Below are 19,557 nucleotides of genomic sequence, written 5' to 3'. Positions count from 1 at the left end.
CGTTTAGGCTGAGATTTTAAATCATGGTGTTGGTTTGGCCTGCACTTAAAAGAAATGGCTGAGATGTCAGTTATTTACCTAAGATATCATCAAGAGTCAGGGAACGGAGACTTGACGTGGCGAATGGAAAAAAACAAAGCCCTTTGTCATTTGTACCCCCACCGAATCCAGTCCCAGCAAAAACAACATTGCTTTTCACAAAACTGAAAACATACTTTGCATTTTATTTCATAATCTGCGTTTTTCTACCTAATGTATTATAAATATTTCCCTACTTTATTCTTCTTCTACAGGATGATCCGTAGAACACAACATCTTGATTAGCAATCATGGTAATTGCACCCACTTTCCAGTGAATTCCATTTCAAAAATACAGTTGTCTTATTTACGCTTCCTCACTTACAATCAGATAACTTGGTATTTAAGTGGAAAGATAATAAGCTATGTTACAAGGAACATTGATCCAGAGAGCTACAAATGGCAGTCTAAGGTCCTGCCCTGTCCCTGAGACCTTACAAGTTTCTTAACCTCTCAGTTCCTGTGGCTCCACATTGAGATAGGATGTGTAATGTACATGGTGGTTCTGGACATCAGAGTAGCCAATGGATGGGGCCTGGACAAACAGAGACGCACATCGACATGGCAACTGTTCTTTCTATTGATTTCCTGTCCTTGTGCATGGCTAAGATCCTCTCTTGTTGCATGATATATATTTCGTTTATTTTAAAATGCCAAAACGCAATTCCAACTATGGTTCATTTTATTATTTTCTATTATATAGAACTTCCTTTTAACTCAAATCAATAAGGAAATCTACAAGCCTCTGCTAATTAACTTCTCAGCACAAACTACAGCAGCTCAAACTCAGAACATCATCATGTCAAAGTTGGACAAAAGAAGAAAGGGAGTGTTTGGTCCTCCTCTGGGCAAGAAAATGGTAATCGCTCCGTTTCTGTACACACGACCCAACACGTGTCCTAGTCAGGCATGCTGCTCCACTCAGAACACGAACCCACGTGTGCTGGGGCATGGTATCTTTTTGTACAGTTTCTACAATATAGACATTTTTATTGATTTCAGAGAGGAAGGGAGAGGGAAGAGAGATAGAAACATTAATGATGAGAGAGAATCATTGACCAACTGCCTCCTGCACGCCCCACATTGGGGATCAAGCCCACAACCCAGGCATATGCCCTGACCAGGAATCGAACCATGACCTCCTGGTTCATAGGTTGATGCTCAACCACTGAGCCACGCTGGCTGAGCTACAGTTTTCGTGTTCTTCTTTTTTTCTCACAAATTTTGTTTAAGAAATTTCCTTAAAAGTGTGTTCATATTTGTATGTGCATTGTGGGTGAGACGGCGTGACATTAAAAGCAAGCAGCTGCCCTTTAAATTAAAAGTAGACTATTCATCTGGGAAATTATCTACCTTCCCAATTCTCTCATTTAACATTTTTACTTCGCAGAGTCTTGCTGCTTGCTTTTCTAGACCCATAGGCATCCCAGTTATCAATTGACCTACCTGTGTTCCCTTACCAAGAACACCGTCCCAACTGCACTCTCCCCACCCCAGGTTTTTCTCAGTTTACAAGCACACCTTTCTCGTTCATGTTAATGCATTGAAGTTGTACCAGGGAAAAGGAGAAGGCATATGGAGAAACAAATTGGAGGAGAGGATTAGTAAGGCCTAAACTCTTAACCTGTAAGGTTAGTGAGAAAACTGTCCCTCCGTTCCTTGGGAGCATGGATGCCAAGGGGTAAAATATTCGATTGGGAAAGAAACCATCGCTTCCACACCCGTGCTCTACAAAGTGACGATCCGATTCTTTGCCTCGACATTATTAACACAGCCGGACACTCTAATGAGATGGTAGTCTTTCCTAATCCCTCTCCCCCTGTCACCCTCAGGTTGTCTTTGTAGATGACGTCAACATGCCTGCGCGGGAGGTGTATGGGGCTCAGCCGCCCATCGAGCTGCTGAGACAGTGGTTGGATCACTGGAATTGGTACGACCTAAAAGACTGCTCGATGATTAAACTAGTGGACGTTCAGATCATGTGTGCGATGGGACCTCCAGGTACACGTTCTAAGATTGAATGTCACTCTGGCTGTATCTAAAGAGAGAGCTGGAGAAAGAGACACCCAATGGGACAATCTGAGGTGCAGTGCTCCGTGTCTATACTTCCTGTGTGTACATGCTGTGATCTGAGGGAGTGTTCCCCAGTGGTCAGCGCTGCAGAGTGGGCTGCCCTGGTGGGGGCCGTTCTCCCACCAACTCTTCCGAAGCCTTTTCCTCCCATCGTATGAGACTTGGCTCCCATTTCCTGTCCTTGCCTCCGCGCAGCTCGTGTCTGTTTCGTTCACTAAAGTTTCAACTGTACAGTTTCATATGAAACATCGTTGCTTCAGAGACCACTTCCCTCTCCCCAACCTTGCCCCATGCCCGTGAGGCCCTGGATTAGACAGACAGTGGAGAGGGATTTAAGTAGGAAGTGGCCAAAGAGTTAATTCCTAGAGACCCTTGACATTTTCCGAGAGAAATGGATAGCCCCATGGGAATCTCCATGCGGAGGAATGTCATATGCTGGCATATCCGCAATGGCTCGGCTCACCTACCCGGACAGCTTTCACTGTTCTTCTCCTGAGCTCTGCTATTGTGTTTTTAAAATTCCCTTTCTCGGTGTACCACTTCTTCTGTCCATCTCCCTGGTTTTGCCTCTGAACCCTCTGACCTGTAGTGTGGACAGTTTGCTGAGTCAGTAATTGCTCTCAGCACTCTCTTCTCCGCCCCCTGCCCCCACCTCTCTGAAATAAAACTATTGCTCCTGGGTCTCAGGCTTCGTTCTGCTCTGCCTCCCCGCCACCCCTGCGAGCCAGCCCCTTGTGCCACATGCCCACTTTTCCGGCCGCCGGAGGGACTGGACAGGAAACCAGGCTGGGTCCGAGGCAGCTTTCCCTCCGGGAGCCCATGTGCTGACAATACCCCCATTCCTGCGTGTTCTCTGGGAGGAAGGGTGGGAGGCGGAGCTGGGGTGGACCTCTCGCCGTTCCTGCTGGAACCCTGTCGTCATCTTCCTAAACCTGCCAGGGAAATCGGTTCCTTAGGAGCCGCTTAATCCCTGGACATGCACAACCGCGTTGGTCTATGACTAACACCTGACACCTATTCTTCCCATTTTCAGAGGCAGCGCTGTGTGTACAATTCAGTGATAACAATAAAACCTAGATTTGCCATTCTAAGCAAACATAGAACATGGACCGAGTTATTGTTATGCAAAATATATGTTAGAGATATTATACACTTTAAAAATCACTTTTTTTAACCAAGATTTCATGACAGAATCCCTTCAAAACACAATTGCAATGTGTCATGTATTTAAAAATGATAATATCCATTTTGTAAAATGATGTGTTATACTCTAAGTCAGTTATTGCAGCCTCATACTTGAAAATGTCATCATTATTTCATGAAAGTGAGACAATCCCCAATTTTTTTTAAAAAATGGGAGCAGCCAGGGAAGTAGCCACATACAGGAACCGTAGGGAGATTCACTGAAGATCCGGGAAGAGAATCGGGCTGCCTGTGGAGGCTGTGCTGAATCTCAGGCAGGCGGGAAGGACCCCAGGCTCGGCCATTCAGGGTTTCTGTGTATTAACATCGCATAACATCGCCCCTTAATATCTTATTGTCATGAGGATGTTCACCGTTTACTGCTTGGGGCTCTAAGTCTTGGAGAAGGTGGCCGGTGGCTCTGTTGGTAACATAGATCCTTCCCCAGATTTTCTGTAAGTAATCGAACTCATTCAGATAATTCAACTAGAAAACAAAATCTTGTATTTGAGGGGGATACTTTTTTGAGGTCAAAGTTATCCAAAACAACTGATTATTCTTAATTTCTCAGTGTGCCATACATTTGTCCATCTTATGAGTTATCTGATGCTCTAAGATATTAGAGAAAAATACACTGGTTTCTATTAGCAACATTGTTAAGCGTTACCTTTTCGATATGTAGGTGGTGGTCGAAATCCAGTGACTCCTCGATTCATGCGGCATTTCAATGTTATAACGATCAATGAGTTTAGTGACAAATCCATGTATACAATCTTCTCTAGAATCTTAAACTGGCATTTAAAAACCTGGTGAGTAATTTACAGTGTGTTTGTTTGTTTTTTCATTAAGGCGGCATAAAACATTTTGAAAACATACCAATATAAGTGGTGCTCCTTAAACTTTTCCACAAAAGCATCCTAGAGGAGGAAAAGATAACGGGTACCCTTGCTCCCATCCCCCTACTCCCCACTGTGCCCATCTCCAGGTTATGGGAACATCCCAAAAAGGAGCCAGAGTAGCTTTCTTTTTACATTTGTGTGTGTGTGTGTGTGTGTGTGTGTGTGTGTGTGTGTGAAGCTTTGGATTTTAGCCTAAAAATCCATACAGCCCGGCTGGCATGGGTCAGTAATTGAGTGTCAACCTATGAACCAGAAGGTCACAGTTCGATTCCCAGTCAGGGCACATGCCCAGGTTTCTGGCCCGATCCCCAGTAGGGAGCGTGCAGGAGGTAGCCAATCCATGATTCTCTCTCATCATGCATGTTTCTCTCTCTCTCTCCCTCTCCCTTCCTCTCTGAAATCAATTAAAAAATATAAAATAATAATAAATAAATAAAAATAAAAATCCGCACAAATTTTGCATTCCACGGTTTAATATGTTCATGTGGGAATATTTTGAATTTCCACCACTAGTGCGATTAGCGAGGGGAAGGCATGTCGGGTCTACCCTGTGACTGGGATGCTCTAGAACCCGTGCGCTCCCCAGGGCATCCCTGTCCCAGTGGGCGTGCAGCGTGCGGCCTGTGCCCTGGGAAGGTGCTCCTAGAAGCTGTGCAGAGCCACGCCCGCCCCCTGGGGCCCAGCCTCTGGAAGTGCCATTCCCTGCCCCCGCCAGGAGGATGGAGGACGGCAGCTGGGTCCGTGTCAAGGCAGAGGTTAAATACAGACAGTTTTTCCAAGTGAATATTCTCCCCCATGTTCTTTCCACCCCAATCATGCCCTTTGCCCCCCTTTTTTATCCTATTTAACTCTCCATTTAACTTTCTTTTTACATCTTTTTTTTTCTTTATATACTTTTTCTTCCTTTCCTCTCTTTGAAAATACTGTTTCACCTGTGTTTTTTGTGGATTCTGTCTGTAAGCAGTTGAGAATGCCAGGGAGTGAAAAGGGGCAGAACTTATCTGCTCAGTGGGTCCTGGACTTGAGCTGTATCACCTGGGCTCGGTGGTTGGCTGTCATGTCCCCTTACTGAAGTGATTTAAAGTCCGTTACGTTGGTTCTGCTGCTCGTGGGGTTCCGTTGAACACACAAATACAGTGATGAATGGAAAGTAACTTAGAAAGAAGTGAAAGTTCCACCATTATTATAAGAAATGGTAATTCTATAAGCTAAGCCAATTGCTTTAGTTGGAATAAAAGTTTTGTTAGGCATGCAAAATGTTTATGTGCCAGAGTTCTGCATTTGCTGACTTTTTCCCCTTTTCATTTAATCCTTTTTAAGTTACAAATTTCCAGAGGATTTTCTAACTTTGACCGCCCAGATTGTCAACGGTACGATGATTCTGTACAAGGAGGCCATGAAGAACCTCTTGCCTACCCCGGCCAAGTCGCACTACCTGTTCAACCTGCGGGACTTCTCCCGGGTCATTCAAGGCATCTGTTTGTCCAGACCGGAAACCGCGGCAACCAAAGAGGCCATTAAGCGTCTCTGGGTTCACGAGGTGAGTGTCCATGTTACTGAAACCTGATCGCGCAGAAAACAAAGACCTTCCTCGTGCCAACCTCTGAGCAAGAAGAAATGCGCAGCAGTTTATGCTGCTGCAATGCAATGTGCTGTCTGTCATGACGAAGGTCAGTCAGCAAGATGATTTGTTAAATGTTTCACACTCATATATTTTATGCTATTTAAAATGGACCTAAGTGACTTAATCTTTGTTAGTTTGACTTCAAACAATTTTGAAGAGGAACACTTTTTGGCCTGTTTTTTTTTTTTTAAATATATTTTATTGATTTTTTACAGAGAGGAAGAGAGAGGGATAGAGAGTTAGAAACATCAATGAGAGAGGACATCGATCAGCTGCTTCCTGCACACCCCCCACTGGGGATGTGACCGCAACGAAGGCACATGCCCTTGACCGGCATCGAACCCGGGACCCTCAAGTCCGCAGGCCAACGCTCTATCCACTGAGCCAAATCCGTCAGGGCTGGCCTGCTTTTTTTTATGAGAAGCGAATGTATTTACTTACATTATTTACTCAAAGTTTGACTGGCTGCCGAAAGAACTGGAAAGCAAACCAGTTTGAAGAGCATGAAAACCATATACAATTATACTTACCTTCTCTTTGGGAACAGGAATGTGGGTGAACATTTTCTTGTACAAGTTTGTGCAGGGAGGGAAGGAGACACAGTGAGAGAGAGAGAGAATACAAAAAATAACACATCAAAAACCATAGTGCGATATTTTTAAAATAGGCAAAGGCTATGAGAATTTGAGGGGTAGAGTGCTTTTCCATTTTAATATGTAAATAATAGGGTTACTTTAATTTTAATGATGTAGTTAAAAAATTCGGAAAACTGGGATGCACTGCTATGTTAAAACGATGTGCTACAGAGACATAGATTTCAGAGGGTCTTTTAAAATTCTGTTTCTGTGGGCTTTCTAGTCAACAGGTTGAATTCTTAAATCCTCACACCTTCAACTTTATGCCCAAGTGAAGGTCCATTCCGCTTGGAAGTTCCGGCCACAGCAAGGTCCCTGTAGGTGACTCTTGGGGAATGTGTGACCGGCGGATTCTGGCTTCACTCCACTGCAGACCACTTAGTACCTGAGTGGGATCCACGCTCTGGGGCGGGGACACAGGCTGCAAGTCTGGGAGGTCACCTGGGTAACATAAATAATACTGCAAGGTGGGCAGGGAGCGAGACGATGTCGTTGACCTCCCTGAAGGAGTGCATGGCCTGTGGCAGCACTTGGTCACGGCCACATGGTACTCTGGGAAGCATCTAGCACTCTCCCCCTCAGGAACTGGGCTCTTGATAGTCCTTCTTCCTAGAACATTCTGAGTCCCATTCTCCACAAGGCTTCCCCACTGACCTCCTCAGATATCCACTGACCGGGGAGGCTCGCCTTGGACCATCCCTCCCCCAGCTCTATAACTCCTTATCATCTTGCTCTGTTCTTCATACCTGAATGTCACCTGATACCATCTCTATGTTTGCTTACTGATGGTCTCTGCTGGAATAGAGGTTTTCTGAGAGCCGCAGCTTTATTTATTCACTGCTTTCCCCAGTGCCTGCGGGTGTTTGACAATCTTTGGAAAACACTGCATTAGGATCTTACTAAGTTCCATCTAGATAATGATATGCTTGAGTCATGCTTAGGCACTGGCGTCTGATGAGTGAGGGGGGTTTAACTCAGCTTCCTCTTCCCCTGGGGCGGTTGCACGAGGTCTTCGGTACCTCCATCCAAGGAGTGACTGTTGGCATGTGTTGGGAAACTATGCTGTTTCACAGAAAAGTAGCTGTTGAACTTGGAGTACGAGGAGGCTGCAATCATATCATTTGCACTGTTATGTCATCCACTTGTCAATAGTGAGAATGCTGAACTCATTATTCTTGAACACATTAAGTTGACTGCAGGAGAGTCTGTAGTAGTTTTACTTCTCAAGTTTATGGTTTTTATACCTGTTGTCCTTTTATTTTTGCATCTGTGAGACTGACAAGGCAGGTATTACTACTTCCATTGTAGAGATGAAGAAGCTGGTGTAGACAGGCCGAAGTGATTTCCCCCAGATGTCAGGCATTTTGCTGACAAGAATCTGCATTGCTTATATTGTCTATGTATTTGTCTGCTAGTGCTGCTATAACAAAATTCCACCGACTGAGTGTCTTAAACAACAAGTTGATTTTCTCATAGCCCCGGAGGCCAGAAGTCCAAGATCAAGGTTCCGGTGAAGGGTTTCCTTTTGACTCGCAGATAGCTGCCTTCTCACTGGGTCCTCACAGAGCCTTTCTCTGTGTGCCTGCGGGGAGAGAGTCCTGCTGTCTCTTCCCCTTCTTAGAGGGACACCAGTCCTATTGGATGAGGGCCCCACCCCATGACCTCACTTAACCTTAATTACCACGGTAAAGGACTCCTCTCCAAATACAGTCACGTTGGGGTAGGGCTTCAACATATGAATTTAGAGGGGACACAGATCAGTCCAAAACAGACTGTGGCCAAAGGACACGCACACCACTTTGAAGAAAGTTATTTCACGTAGCAAGTCTGGTTCACTATTTCTTACAGCCACATAGCATGTGCCTATAGCCAGAGCTTATTTTAGTAGATTGCCTTCTGCAACGACTTACAACAAAAATAGTTTTTAAATGTCCCAAATAAGCTTGCTTTCCACAGAAGACATTTTCTCTTTTTCTAGAATATGTGCTTTTTAAAAAATAGTATCTATTGATTCTCCAATAATTTTCAAACTGCTATCTAGCTTGGAGAATGGAAGGCCATGGTACAGAAGTTGGAAAAGCCTCGATGCTAGTGTCCAGCTCTGTCTCATCTGAGTGACCAGCAGAGGCAGTCGCTTCTAGTAGTTTTTCCTCTCTAGTCCTTCACACTCTTTCCCTAGTCTTCACAGCCACTCTACCATCTGTTTCAGTCCCCCCCCCCAATTACCTTTACTTATTGAAAACTGCATGCAACTGTGTAGTATCTCATATATGTATGATCAAACAAATATTTAAAATAAACATGATCATGAGTTAGTCTAATTGTTTAGATATGCTTTTAATAAATCCCATTAAAATTTCCTGAGAGTACTTTTTATATTACTTGAGATTAGCCCAGAAATAGTAATAATAATAAAAAAAATAGAAGAGTCCGTTCCTAAAGCTGGTTTTTAATGATTTTCCAGGTCCTTAGGGTGTATTATGATCGCCTCCTGGATAATGCAGACCGACGTTGGCTTATCGAGTACATTCAAGAAATTTTGACGCATCATATGTATGAAAACTTTCATGATCTTTTTCAACATCTGGATTTCAATGGTGATGGAGTCGTGGAGGAAGATGACTTACGCAGCCTCATGTTTTGTGATTTCCATGACCCCAAGAAGGAGGACACCAACTACAGAGAGGTTGAAAACGTGGACCACCTCCGGGTGATCGTGGAGACCCACCTGGAGGAATATAACAACATGAGCAAGAAGACCATGAGCCTCGTCTTGTTCCGATTTGCCATCGAGCACATCAGCCGCATCTCCAGGATCCTGAAGCAGCCTCGCAGCCATGCTCTTCTGGTCGGCGTGGGAGGCAGCGGGAGGCAGTCTGTCACCAGGTTGGCGGCCCACATGGCTGATTATTCCGTCTTCCAGGTCGAAATCACGAAGGGCTACGGTAACACCGAGTGGCACGAGGATCTAAAAGTGATCTTGAGGAAATGCGCCGAGGGCGAGATGCATGGGGTCTTCCTGTTTACAGACACTCAGATTAAAAGGGAGTCGTTTCTAGAAGACGTCAACAATCTGCTCAATGCGGGGGAAGTGCCGAATCTCTTTGCGTTAGACGAGAAGCAAGAGATATGCGAGAAGATGCGCCAGCTCGACCGCCAACGGGATAAAACCAAACAGACCGATGGAAGCCCCATCGCTCTCTTCAACATGTTCATCGATCGCTGCCGCAGCCAGCTGCACGTCGTCCTGGCCATGAGCCCCATTGGGGATGCCTTTCGGATTCGTCTGAGAAAGTTCCCGGCTCTTGTTAACTGCTGTACCATTGACTGGTTTCAGGTATTGCCGTGCACATTTTTGATAGATTTCTAGAAATGTTGATTCTCTGTCATGACTTTTATTGTAGACTCCCCCCGCTCCCCGCCCCCCAGAAAAATGTAGTTTTAACAGAATTTTGTGATCAATAATACTATCTGATTTTATGAAATTACTAGAGGCCCAGTGCACAAAATTCCTGCAGGGTTGGGCCTAAACTGGCAGTCGGACATCCCTCTCACAATCTGGGACTGCTAGCTCCTAACCGCTCGCCTGCCTGCCTGCCTGATAACTCCTAACCACTCTGCCTGCCTGATTGATTGCCCCTAACTGCCTCTGCTTGCCTGCCTGATCGCCCCTAACCACTCTACCTGTCTGCCTGATCGCCCCTAACTGCTCGCCTGCCTGCCTGATCACCCCTAACTGCCTCTGCCTGCCTGATCTACCTTAACCACTCTGCCTGCCTGCCTGATCGCCCCTAACCACCTCTGCCTCGGCCCCCACCATGGCAGCTTCGTCTGGAAGGACGTCCAGAATGCCATCCAGAAGGTTGTTCGGCTGTCCAGTCTAATTAGCATATTATGTTTTTATTATTATAGATAACTCAAGAAATCATCATAATAGAAAATCATTTTATTGCTAGTGTATGCAGTCATTAACCTCAATATACCTTAGAAAGTCTTAGGATAAATTTGTGTATCGGTCAGCGTCCTGTCAGGGAAAGACAGGGTACATTGGAAGGCGTCACTGGGGAACGTTGAATGAAAAGACTCTTCATGGAGGTGTCGGCAGGGTGGAAGGAAATGAGAGGGATGGTAGAGTGACCAGCAGTGGTGGCTAGCGTAGGAAGTGGGTACTACAGCTGGATATAAAAGGGAGGGACGAGTGTGACTGGAGTTTGGAGCCGTGGAAGCAGGACTGCCTGACAGGCGCAGGAACCCAAAGCCTAGAGCTCAGCTCCCGCTGGCGAGGAATAGAGGTGGAAATACCCCTACCTCTCTTTTTCCACCCTCAAGGAGGGTTCCTGCATTTTGGCTTGAGTCACTGGGTGGAAGGGGTGATGTTTACAAAATTGGAGAAGATGGCAACTGTTCTGGGGGAGACAGGAACCATGCCATGGGCTTGTTGAGTGTGAGATACCTCTAAGAGAAACGAAGGAGGTTGCTGTCCATACGATTCTGGGGTTTAGTTACCTCAGAGAGCTACTGGGAGGATTAAATGAGGCAATTCCAGCAGAACGGCACAGAAAGAGGCATCCTGTGAGTTTCGCTCCTTTCCTCTTCCTCGCTCCTGCGGTGTCAGGAGCGATTCCTCTGAGCCCCGAACAAGCCATGGAGCTAGCGTTCCAGGCACTCCTGCTCGCTCCCTGCCCTGGACATGCGAGTCCTGGGGGAGTCCTCGTGAGCACATCTCCCCCACGCATCCCCGCCCTCCTCCTCCCCCCTCCACCCCTAACCCCCCTGAGTTCTAAAGGATCACAGTATCACAGGCCCAGAGAGTAACTTGGGTCCAGCGCTGAAGCATTTCTATTACATTTAGTCGTGGCCTGAGGATGCACTCCAGGCAGTGGCCTCACGCTTTCTGGAAGAAATTGAGATGTCAGAGGAGATACGGGACGGCTGCATCGACATGTGTAAAAGCTTCCACACGTCCACTATAGATTTATCCACATCCTTCCACGTCGAGCTTCAAAGATACAATTATGTGACTCCAACCTCTTATCTGGAATTAATCTCCACCTTCAAACTGTTGTTGGAAAATAAAAGAAGGTAAAAATGAATGTTTATATTTTGAGTAAGCTACAGCAGTTTTAAATTATTTGTGCGTACCAAAACGGCATTGCTGTGATGTAATAGAGATTTACTTCACATGTATAGTGAGTTTTGTTAAGTCATTAAATGACTACTCCGCAAACATTTTTTAAGGTCAGGAGTGGGTCTTACTCTTTTGTACAGATGCATTGCCTAACATAGCTAACTACTGCTCAGTTACACACTTTATATTACGATCACTTTTTTATTGGAGAAATTTGACCTGTAACATTGTGTAAGTTCAAACTGGTTACTCTGATACGTTTAATATTGTAATATGACTGCCGTTGGACCACTATTTATCACATTACATAGTTATCATACCACGTCATTAGCGATATTCATTTAGCTTTGCATTCGAGCTCTAAGGATTTTGACTATTCCTTATAATTTTGTACCTTTAAACACCCTCCCTCTTCTCACCCACACCCAGTCCCCTGGTAACCACCCTTAGGCGCTCTGTGTTTATAGGTTTGACTTTGGTGGAAATTGTCCCGGTCACTCTAGCCATGCTTTGAACAAGCCCCGAGAGCCCAGGACACTGAATCTCCTTCCCTGTAGGAGGCCCGGAGCCTGACGCCTAAGCGGGCTGTGTGTTTGCTTTCAGTGAGGTGATGAAGATGAAGAAGAGGTACGAGGTGGGTCTGGAGAAACTGGATTCCGCGGCATCTCAAGTCGCCTCCATGCAGTTGGAGTTGGAGGCGCTCCAGCCTCAGCTAAAGGTTGCCAGCAAAGCGGTGGACGAAATGATGCTGATGATCGAGAGGGAATCGTTCGAAGTGGCCAAAACGGAGAAAATAGTGAAAGCGGATGAGATCGTGGCGAACGAGCAGACTATGGCAGCCAAAGCCATCAAAGACGAGTGTGACGCCGACCTGGCGGGGGCCTTGCCCGTCCTCGAGTCGGCGCTCGCGGCCCTGGACACCCTGACCGCGCAGGTAAGAGGCCGCGCGGGCGGGCGGGGTCCTCAGAGCTCAGGGAGGCCCTGCGCGTCGTGTGCCGCAACCTGTCCCCACTGTTCATGCCGTCCGAGTCCCAGGGTTCCCCAATCACCTGAAGAAAAAGAAATACACAGGCATGCCTACGACGATCTTGAAAAAGCAGAAACCTCCCCAATGTCACACCTGCCATGGGACACCTGTCACCTTAAGAACTTTGCAAAACAGCCACAGTCATCGACAGGGGCAGAAGACCAAGTGTACGTTTTGATCGGAGAGCCTGTCTCATATGTGGGCACGTTTGTAATTGGGGTGCACCCTGCAGCAGGGGTGAGAAAGTACGGACGCGCCTCAGTGTCTGGGGGGCCTGGTTCCGGGACCCCCTTCTGATACTCAAATCTGCAGGTTCAAGTTCCTGCTATAAAATAGCGCAGTATCTGCATATAACCGACGCACATCCTCCTGCACACGTTGAATCATCTCTAGATTACTTCATTACCAAAGACAAAGTAAGGTCTATGTAAGTAGTTCATACGGCATTGTTTAGGAAACAGGAACAACAGTCCTCGGTTGGTTGAGTCTGCGAATGTGGAATCCGTGGCCAGGGAGGGCCGACTGTATTGTGTCAGTGTTTGCCAGTGGTTATTGTGTGTGTGTGTGATATGTACAATAATTTGGCTTATATTTTTAGTAGGGTGTCTTAGATTTGATGAAATGTGGCATTAAATAATAAAACTTAAGATATGGAAGGGGAACATTTCAATTAAGAAAGATAAAGATGAATTTTAAAAAAATAAGTAGTGTGAGGGAATATTGGCTAAACTGTTGGGTGGGGTAAGTGGGAGAGTGTTGGAGATTTTATTTATACCTTACTCAAAAACATATCTCAGACTGATGGAAATTTAAATGTAAATAGTTATGTTACTATAAAATAGAAAATGTAAGTCATATTTATGAACTCTAAATGGACTAGGACCTAGTATTTCTTGAGGGTGAGAGAATTCAGAATAAAACTAAGCAATATTGTTTGTGATATGTAGAATCTGGAGATCTTGCATTTTTTACAATTAATACAGTTTTTATAAAAGTTATAAATTTTAGTACCTAAAAACCAATGCATCTTGTTTGATATAAACACTATGGACAGAAGTTTAGAAACACGGGGGGAAATATTTGAATTATTTGACAAACAAATGATTAATGTCTACATAAATAGCTCTTACAGATAAGTAGCTCTAAGATCAGATAGTAAAATGATATAAAGAAGTAATTCACAAAAGAGGAAATACAAATAGTCACTAAACATAGGAAAATCTATCTTACCTCGCATGTATTTAAAGAAACCCAGATTAAAGTAAGATTTCTTCTGCCTATCAGAATGCCTACAAATGTTGCTAAGGGTGTAGGTAGTAAAACAGGCAGCCTTACACTTTCTGGAGAGCAGTTCGTCAATATGTGTTAAAAGCTTCAAAAACAAAGAACATACAGTCATTTATTCAATAGGGCAGTCGTAATAGTAAACCAGCTTTGATAGGGCATAAGGATTGTGATTCATGTCTATACATTGGAAAGTTGTGCAACCATTAGAATGATGATCAATCTTATCAGCATGAAAGATTGTTCACCAGATATTGTTATTGAAATCGTTCTTAACACAGCATGCGTGTTATGTAGACCATGATCCCATTGGTTAAAAGACACTGGTTTGTGGCATGTACACATGCACAGAAAATGATATGGAAGAATGCAAACAAAAATGTTTGCAGTAGTTAACTGTATACGATGATTATAGATCTTCATATTCATAATTTTTGTATTTTTCTAACATTTGCATTTTTATAGTCTTTAAGAAGCTACAAAACTCTTACTTTGTGACAGCCAAATCTCTCTTTGGTGTGTTTTTGAAGTAGACTTTATGTCAAGTAATCTTACATAGGTATCTTCCCATCATTATTTGTAGTTTTTAACTTGGGTGGGGGGAGACACAGATTTCCCCATGCTTCTTTTTTTTTTTTTTAACCTTTTTTTTTTTTTTTTTTTTTTTTAGTTAAGGTATTACAAATGTGTCCTCATCCCCCCCATTAACCCCCAACTCCATGCTTCTTGACAATACCTCTAGTCACAGTCACCTGAACAATGAGATTCTAGAGCCTACAGCTTGTCTTGAGAATAAAAACCAATGACAAATAATCCACACACAAGCTGTTTTTAAATAACTGGCGTGTTTCACTTCCAGGACATTACAGTGGTCAAGTCCATGAAGAGTCCGCCTGCTGGGGTCAAGCTCGTGATGGAGGCCATCTGCATCCTGAAAGGCATCAAATCCGACAAGATCCCCGACCCCACGGGTTCCGGGAAGAAGATAGAGGATTTCTGGGGTCCAGCTAAGAGACTCCTCGGTGACATTCGATTCCTACAGTCCCTTCATGAATATGACAAAGACAACATTCCTCCGGCCTACATGAATATCATCAGGAAAAATTACATTCCAAATCCGGATTTTGTCCCAGAAAAGATCAGAAATGCATCCACGGCGGCTGAGGGCCTGTGCAAGTGGGTCATCGCCATGGATTCGTACGACAAGTGAGTGCCGACAGCGACCTGGTACGCTCTTCTCCAATGTGGCCACTTAGGCAGGATCAGACTTAGACGCTACAGAGCTGAGAGGAACCTCAGGAAACCGGCTAATTCCTGTCTGTGCTTGCATATTGGTGGAGGCGAGCTTCCAGCAATTAAATAGAGTGCTGCCATGCTCCCCAAACGTTCTCCACTCAGGAGCCCTCTATACTCTTAACAATTATTAGCGACCCAAAAGCTTTTGTTTATTATCTACCAGCTAGAAATTAAAACTGAGAAACTTTTAAATACATTTAAGAGTTCTTTTTTTTTTTAAGTTCAAATATTTATTTTTTAAAATATTTTTTTAATTGATTCCAGAGAGGAAGAAAGAGGGAGAGAGAGAAACATCAATGATGAGAGAGAATCATTGATTTGCTGCCTCCTGCACGCCCCCTACTGGGGATTAAGCCTGCAACCAGGCATGTGCCCTGACCAGGAATCAAACCTGGGACCCTTCAGTCCACAGATCGATGCTCTATCCACTGAGCCAAACCAGCTAGGGCAAGAGCTCATTTTTTTAAAAGAGCAATGAAAACATTACATGTGTATTTCCCTACAAAAAGAAAAAAAAAAGAGAGAGAGAGAACATTACATGTTAACACAAATTATTTTTTTAAATCCACATTTTCAAAAAAAAAAATTATGAGAAGAACGCTGGTGTTTTACATTCCAGCAAATCTCTTTAATATGTGCTCTAGGAGGAGATGGCTGGACTCTCGAATCTGCTTCTTCAGTCTGCTGCGTGTATTGCTTTGACTGAGCATGTGAAGAAATGCCTTACACAGATGCCAGTGGACAAGGGCGGGCCTCCGGGCCCCGGGAAGGGGAGGGGCCTGGGCCACACCGGCAGCCGCCGGTGTAACATAGGCACGTTCTTTACGAGACAAGGCGCCTTTTGGATGGTGTGTGAGACTGTGCATAGCCTGTGCAGAGTAAGAACCATTGGTTGTTTCTTCAAAGAGCAACTTCTACAGGATCTTTCAAACACACACAATTAGAATCATTGTACATATCTTATGTTCAATGATAAATTTTAATGTAATGTTTTATGATTTGTTTAGAAAGATAGCAGACTGACTCCATTTCCAGATAAAGAAAATAATTTAGATCCATTCTTTTTTCCTATATTGTCCCTTTTATTACCCACTTACATGTTTATAAGAAAATTGGGTTTTACCTAAGGGTATATTCTGAAACTTTAAAAAGAAGTAAAATGACACAGATAGAATACTTCACTTTCTCCTCACCAGAATTTAGCTACTTTCCCCAAACTCTGTACTATTTTACATGAATGTGCTATTCTCCTTTTGCAAAATCACCAAAAAAAAAACAACCCACACTGGCAACAGCCAAGTATTATTGTTTTGGGTAAAAAACACTTACTTGTTTGAAGCGTTATGCCTATTGGGTATTAATCGTCACGTCTGATGTTCTGGGATCAGGCTTGACTGATTCTTGGGTGAAACAGACAGTAAGGAGATCAGTCTAGACCAGTGATGGCGAACCTATGACACGCGTGTCAGAGGTGACACGTGAACTCATCTTTTGGGTTGATTTTTCTTTGTTAAATGGCATTTAAATATATAAAATAAATATCAAAAATAGAAGTCTTTGTTTTACTGTGGTTGCAAAGATCAAAAAATTTCTCTATGTGACACGGCACCAGAGTTAAGTTAGGGTTTTTCAAAACGCTGGCACGCCGAGCTCAAAAGGTTCGCCATCACTGGTCTAGGTTGTATATGAAGATGGGTTTTGAGTTAGAGGAAGGATATTAGGCAAGCAAATTCAGTGGTAGTGGTAGTACCCTGGAATATTAAGTGTATATTTCATTTTCCAATTTCACTTTCTTGCAGAGTGGCAAAAATAGTCGCTCCCAAAAAGATCAAGCTGGCTGCAGCGGAAGGAGAGCTCAAAGTCGCCATGGACGGCCTCCGGAAGAAACAGGCCGTCCTGCACGAGGTGCAGGACAAGCTGGCCAAGCTGCAGGACAAGCTGGAGCAGAACAAAGAGAAGAAGGCTGACCTGGAGAACCAGGTACGGGATGGTGCGGGCAAACGCGAAGACCATGTTCATGTGAGCGCATCCCACAGCGATCCTCGCTTCTTGGTCAGGGGTTGGCGACCTGTGGGCCCCGGGCCAAATTCATCACCGCCCATTTTTATGGTCCACACGCTAGTAATCATTGTTAAATGATTACATATTGAATGGTTATATAAGCACCTACACGATATCCTCGATTTTACCTCTTGGGCCCCAGAGCCTAAAATGTGTACCTTCCCTTGGCCCTTTCCTTCTCCAAAATAAAAAATATTGCCACTATCATCTCTGCCTTGTATTATTAAAATATCGAGCTAGACTATTTAAATTAGTCTTCATTTTATATAGAGGTGAGGAAATGGAGAGCCAAAATGTTCATTGCCTTAGATTGTGTAAGAGTTGATGGCAAAGCCGAGATTAGAACTCAACACTCAGCACCAAGCTGTGGCCACTGAAAATGTCTTTAAGACTAAAAGCATTGCTCTAACTCAGCGGTTGCCAACCAGTGGTCCATGAGGTCCGAAATGTTGGCGACCGCTGCTCTAACTCACATAGCGATGCTGTTTGCAAAAACTAACTGCTAAAGTCTGAGCATGTTCCAGAAAAGAAGTCAAAATACTTTGTGCCAGTCAAATTGTGTTGGGTGCTTCTTATATGTAAGGCACTGTTGTATATACTATCTCATGTATTCCCTCAATAAATGAGGGAGGTAATCTCTTTGTACCTTTTTGTAGAAACTGAAGCACAGAAAAGTTGAGCACCTTGTCCATGGTTACCCCAGATTCTAAGCATTAAGGCTAAGATCGGAACCCAGGCGATCTGACCCTAGTAGCTATGCTCGGTCCCATGGTACCAGACTGCTCCCTCCTGTAGGATATGTGCACACATTCTATATTTGTGCAAATATGTGGCTGATATTTAGAAATGCGACCTACTATTGAGCATCAGTTTTAGTTTAAACAATATAACTGACAGTATGTTGTTGCTCACTCTAAATATGTTTCAACTCTGCTATATGTTCGACATTTTTATTTTTCAAAGTAACATGTTAAAACTTACGGTGCTGTAAAATGAATATATGCACATGTCTACTAAAAATCTGCTCTTGGAGGAGAAATTTTAGCTAAAATATTTTTTACTTAATTGTTTCTTCTGACAACTTTATTATAGTCCAAGGCCTGATTACCACTTCAAGATCTTTGAGAGAATAATGGATGAAGAAAGGCAGAAACTATTAAAAAAGGGAAAATTAAAAAAGAAAAGGTTTAAATTTAGCAAGTGTAAAAAATATTACCAATTAGATACCTTTTGCTTTTTTAAACATATCTTTAGATAAATTGATACAGTATTTTGTATCTTTTAATCTAAAAGCAATTATCTTATATAATAAAAAGTGAATATGCAAATCGACCAAATGGCAGAACAACTGGTCTCTATGATGCGCACTGACCACCAGGGGGCAGATGCTCAATACAGGAGCTGCCCCTTGGTGATCAGTGAGCTCCCACAGGGGGACACCCCTCAGCCAGAAGCCCTGAGCAGGGCTCACGGCTGGTGAGTGCAGTGCTAAGGATGTCTGACTGACAGCTTAGGCCCACTCTTAAGCCATCAGTTGGACATCCCGCAAGGGCTCCTAGACTGCCAGAGGGCGCAGGCCGGGCTGAGGGGCCCCCTGAGTGCACGAATTTCGTGTACTGGGCCTCTAGTTCAACCGTATCTTCCTGGTTATAAAACCATTGAACCACACCGGACTGGCTATTTACTTCCTCTTTTCATGTGAATTATTTAATTTTAAACCTTGAGGTAAACTTGACTTAATTTTGTCTTCTCCCAAAAATAATGATGCTAAATCACTTTATTTTTTATTTTTAAAAATGTATTTTTATTGTTTTCAGAGAGGAAGGGAGAGGGAGAGAGAGATAGAAACATCAATGATAGAGAGAATCATTAATTGGCTGCCTCCTGCAGACCCCCCTACTGGGGATCGAGCCCGCAACCTGGGGCATGTGCCTTTGCTGGAATCAAACCCAGGACCGTTCAGTCCACAGGCCAACACTTTATCCACTGAGCCAAACTGGCTAGGGCTAAAATAAATCAAAGTAATTCAGGTATTCTACTGGAATATTGCTATTGCATGGTTTGAATTGGTTTCCCCCCAAGTTTGCTACCTTCATAACTGCCCTTTTTATTTGCTAATCACATGGCTTAATTATGTGTAATCAAATGTGGTTACCAGTCCTATGCACAGAGCAGGCTCTCAGCTGGTGATCGACGCCCCCAGGTAAGGCTATTTGTAGGTGTCTGAGTACGTTGATACATTTAACAACTTGAAAATCGTGCTTTGTAAG

At 43.9% G+C, this 19,557-nt stretch overlaps 1 protein-coding gene across 1 annotated transcript in view; it reads left to right on the top strand.

Moving 5' to 3' along the window:
* Window positions 1-19,557, top strand: part of DNAH7 (dynein axonemal heavy chain 7) — a 157,189-nt gene that overhangs the window by 81,336 nt on the left and 56,296 nt on the right. The window contains exons 36-44 of the mRNA XM_059702605.1: window positions 782-937; window positions 1,911-2,079; window positions 4,016-4,142; window positions 5,553-5,772; window positions 8,956-9,828; window positions 11,344-11,573; window positions 12,223-12,553; window positions 14,790-15,136; window positions 17,026-17,206. Of these exons, the coding sequence (XP_059558588.1) occupies window positions 782-937; window positions 1,911-2,079; window positions 4,016-4,142; window positions 5,553-5,772; window positions 8,956-9,828; window positions 11,344-11,573; window positions 12,223-12,553; window positions 14,790-15,136; window positions 17,026-17,206 (2,634 nt within the window). The remainder of the gene's footprint in view (window positions 1-781; window positions 938-1,910; window positions 2,080-4,015; window positions 4,143-5,552; window positions 5,773-8,955; window positions 9,829-11,343; window positions 11,574-12,222; window positions 12,554-14,789; window positions 15,137-17,025; window positions 17,207-19,557) is intronic.

This window comes from Myotis daubentonii, chromosome 7 (genome assembly GCF_963259705.1).
Source record: "Myotis daubentonii chromosome 7, mMyoDau2.1, whole genome shotgun sequence".
In the NCBI taxonomy this organism is placed as follows: Eukaryota; Metazoa; Chordata; class Mammalia; order Chiroptera; family Vespertilionidae; genus Myotis; species Myotis daubentonii.
Note: the sequence above shows the minus strand (reverse complement) of the source record. Positions and strands in the feature narration are given on the sequence as shown.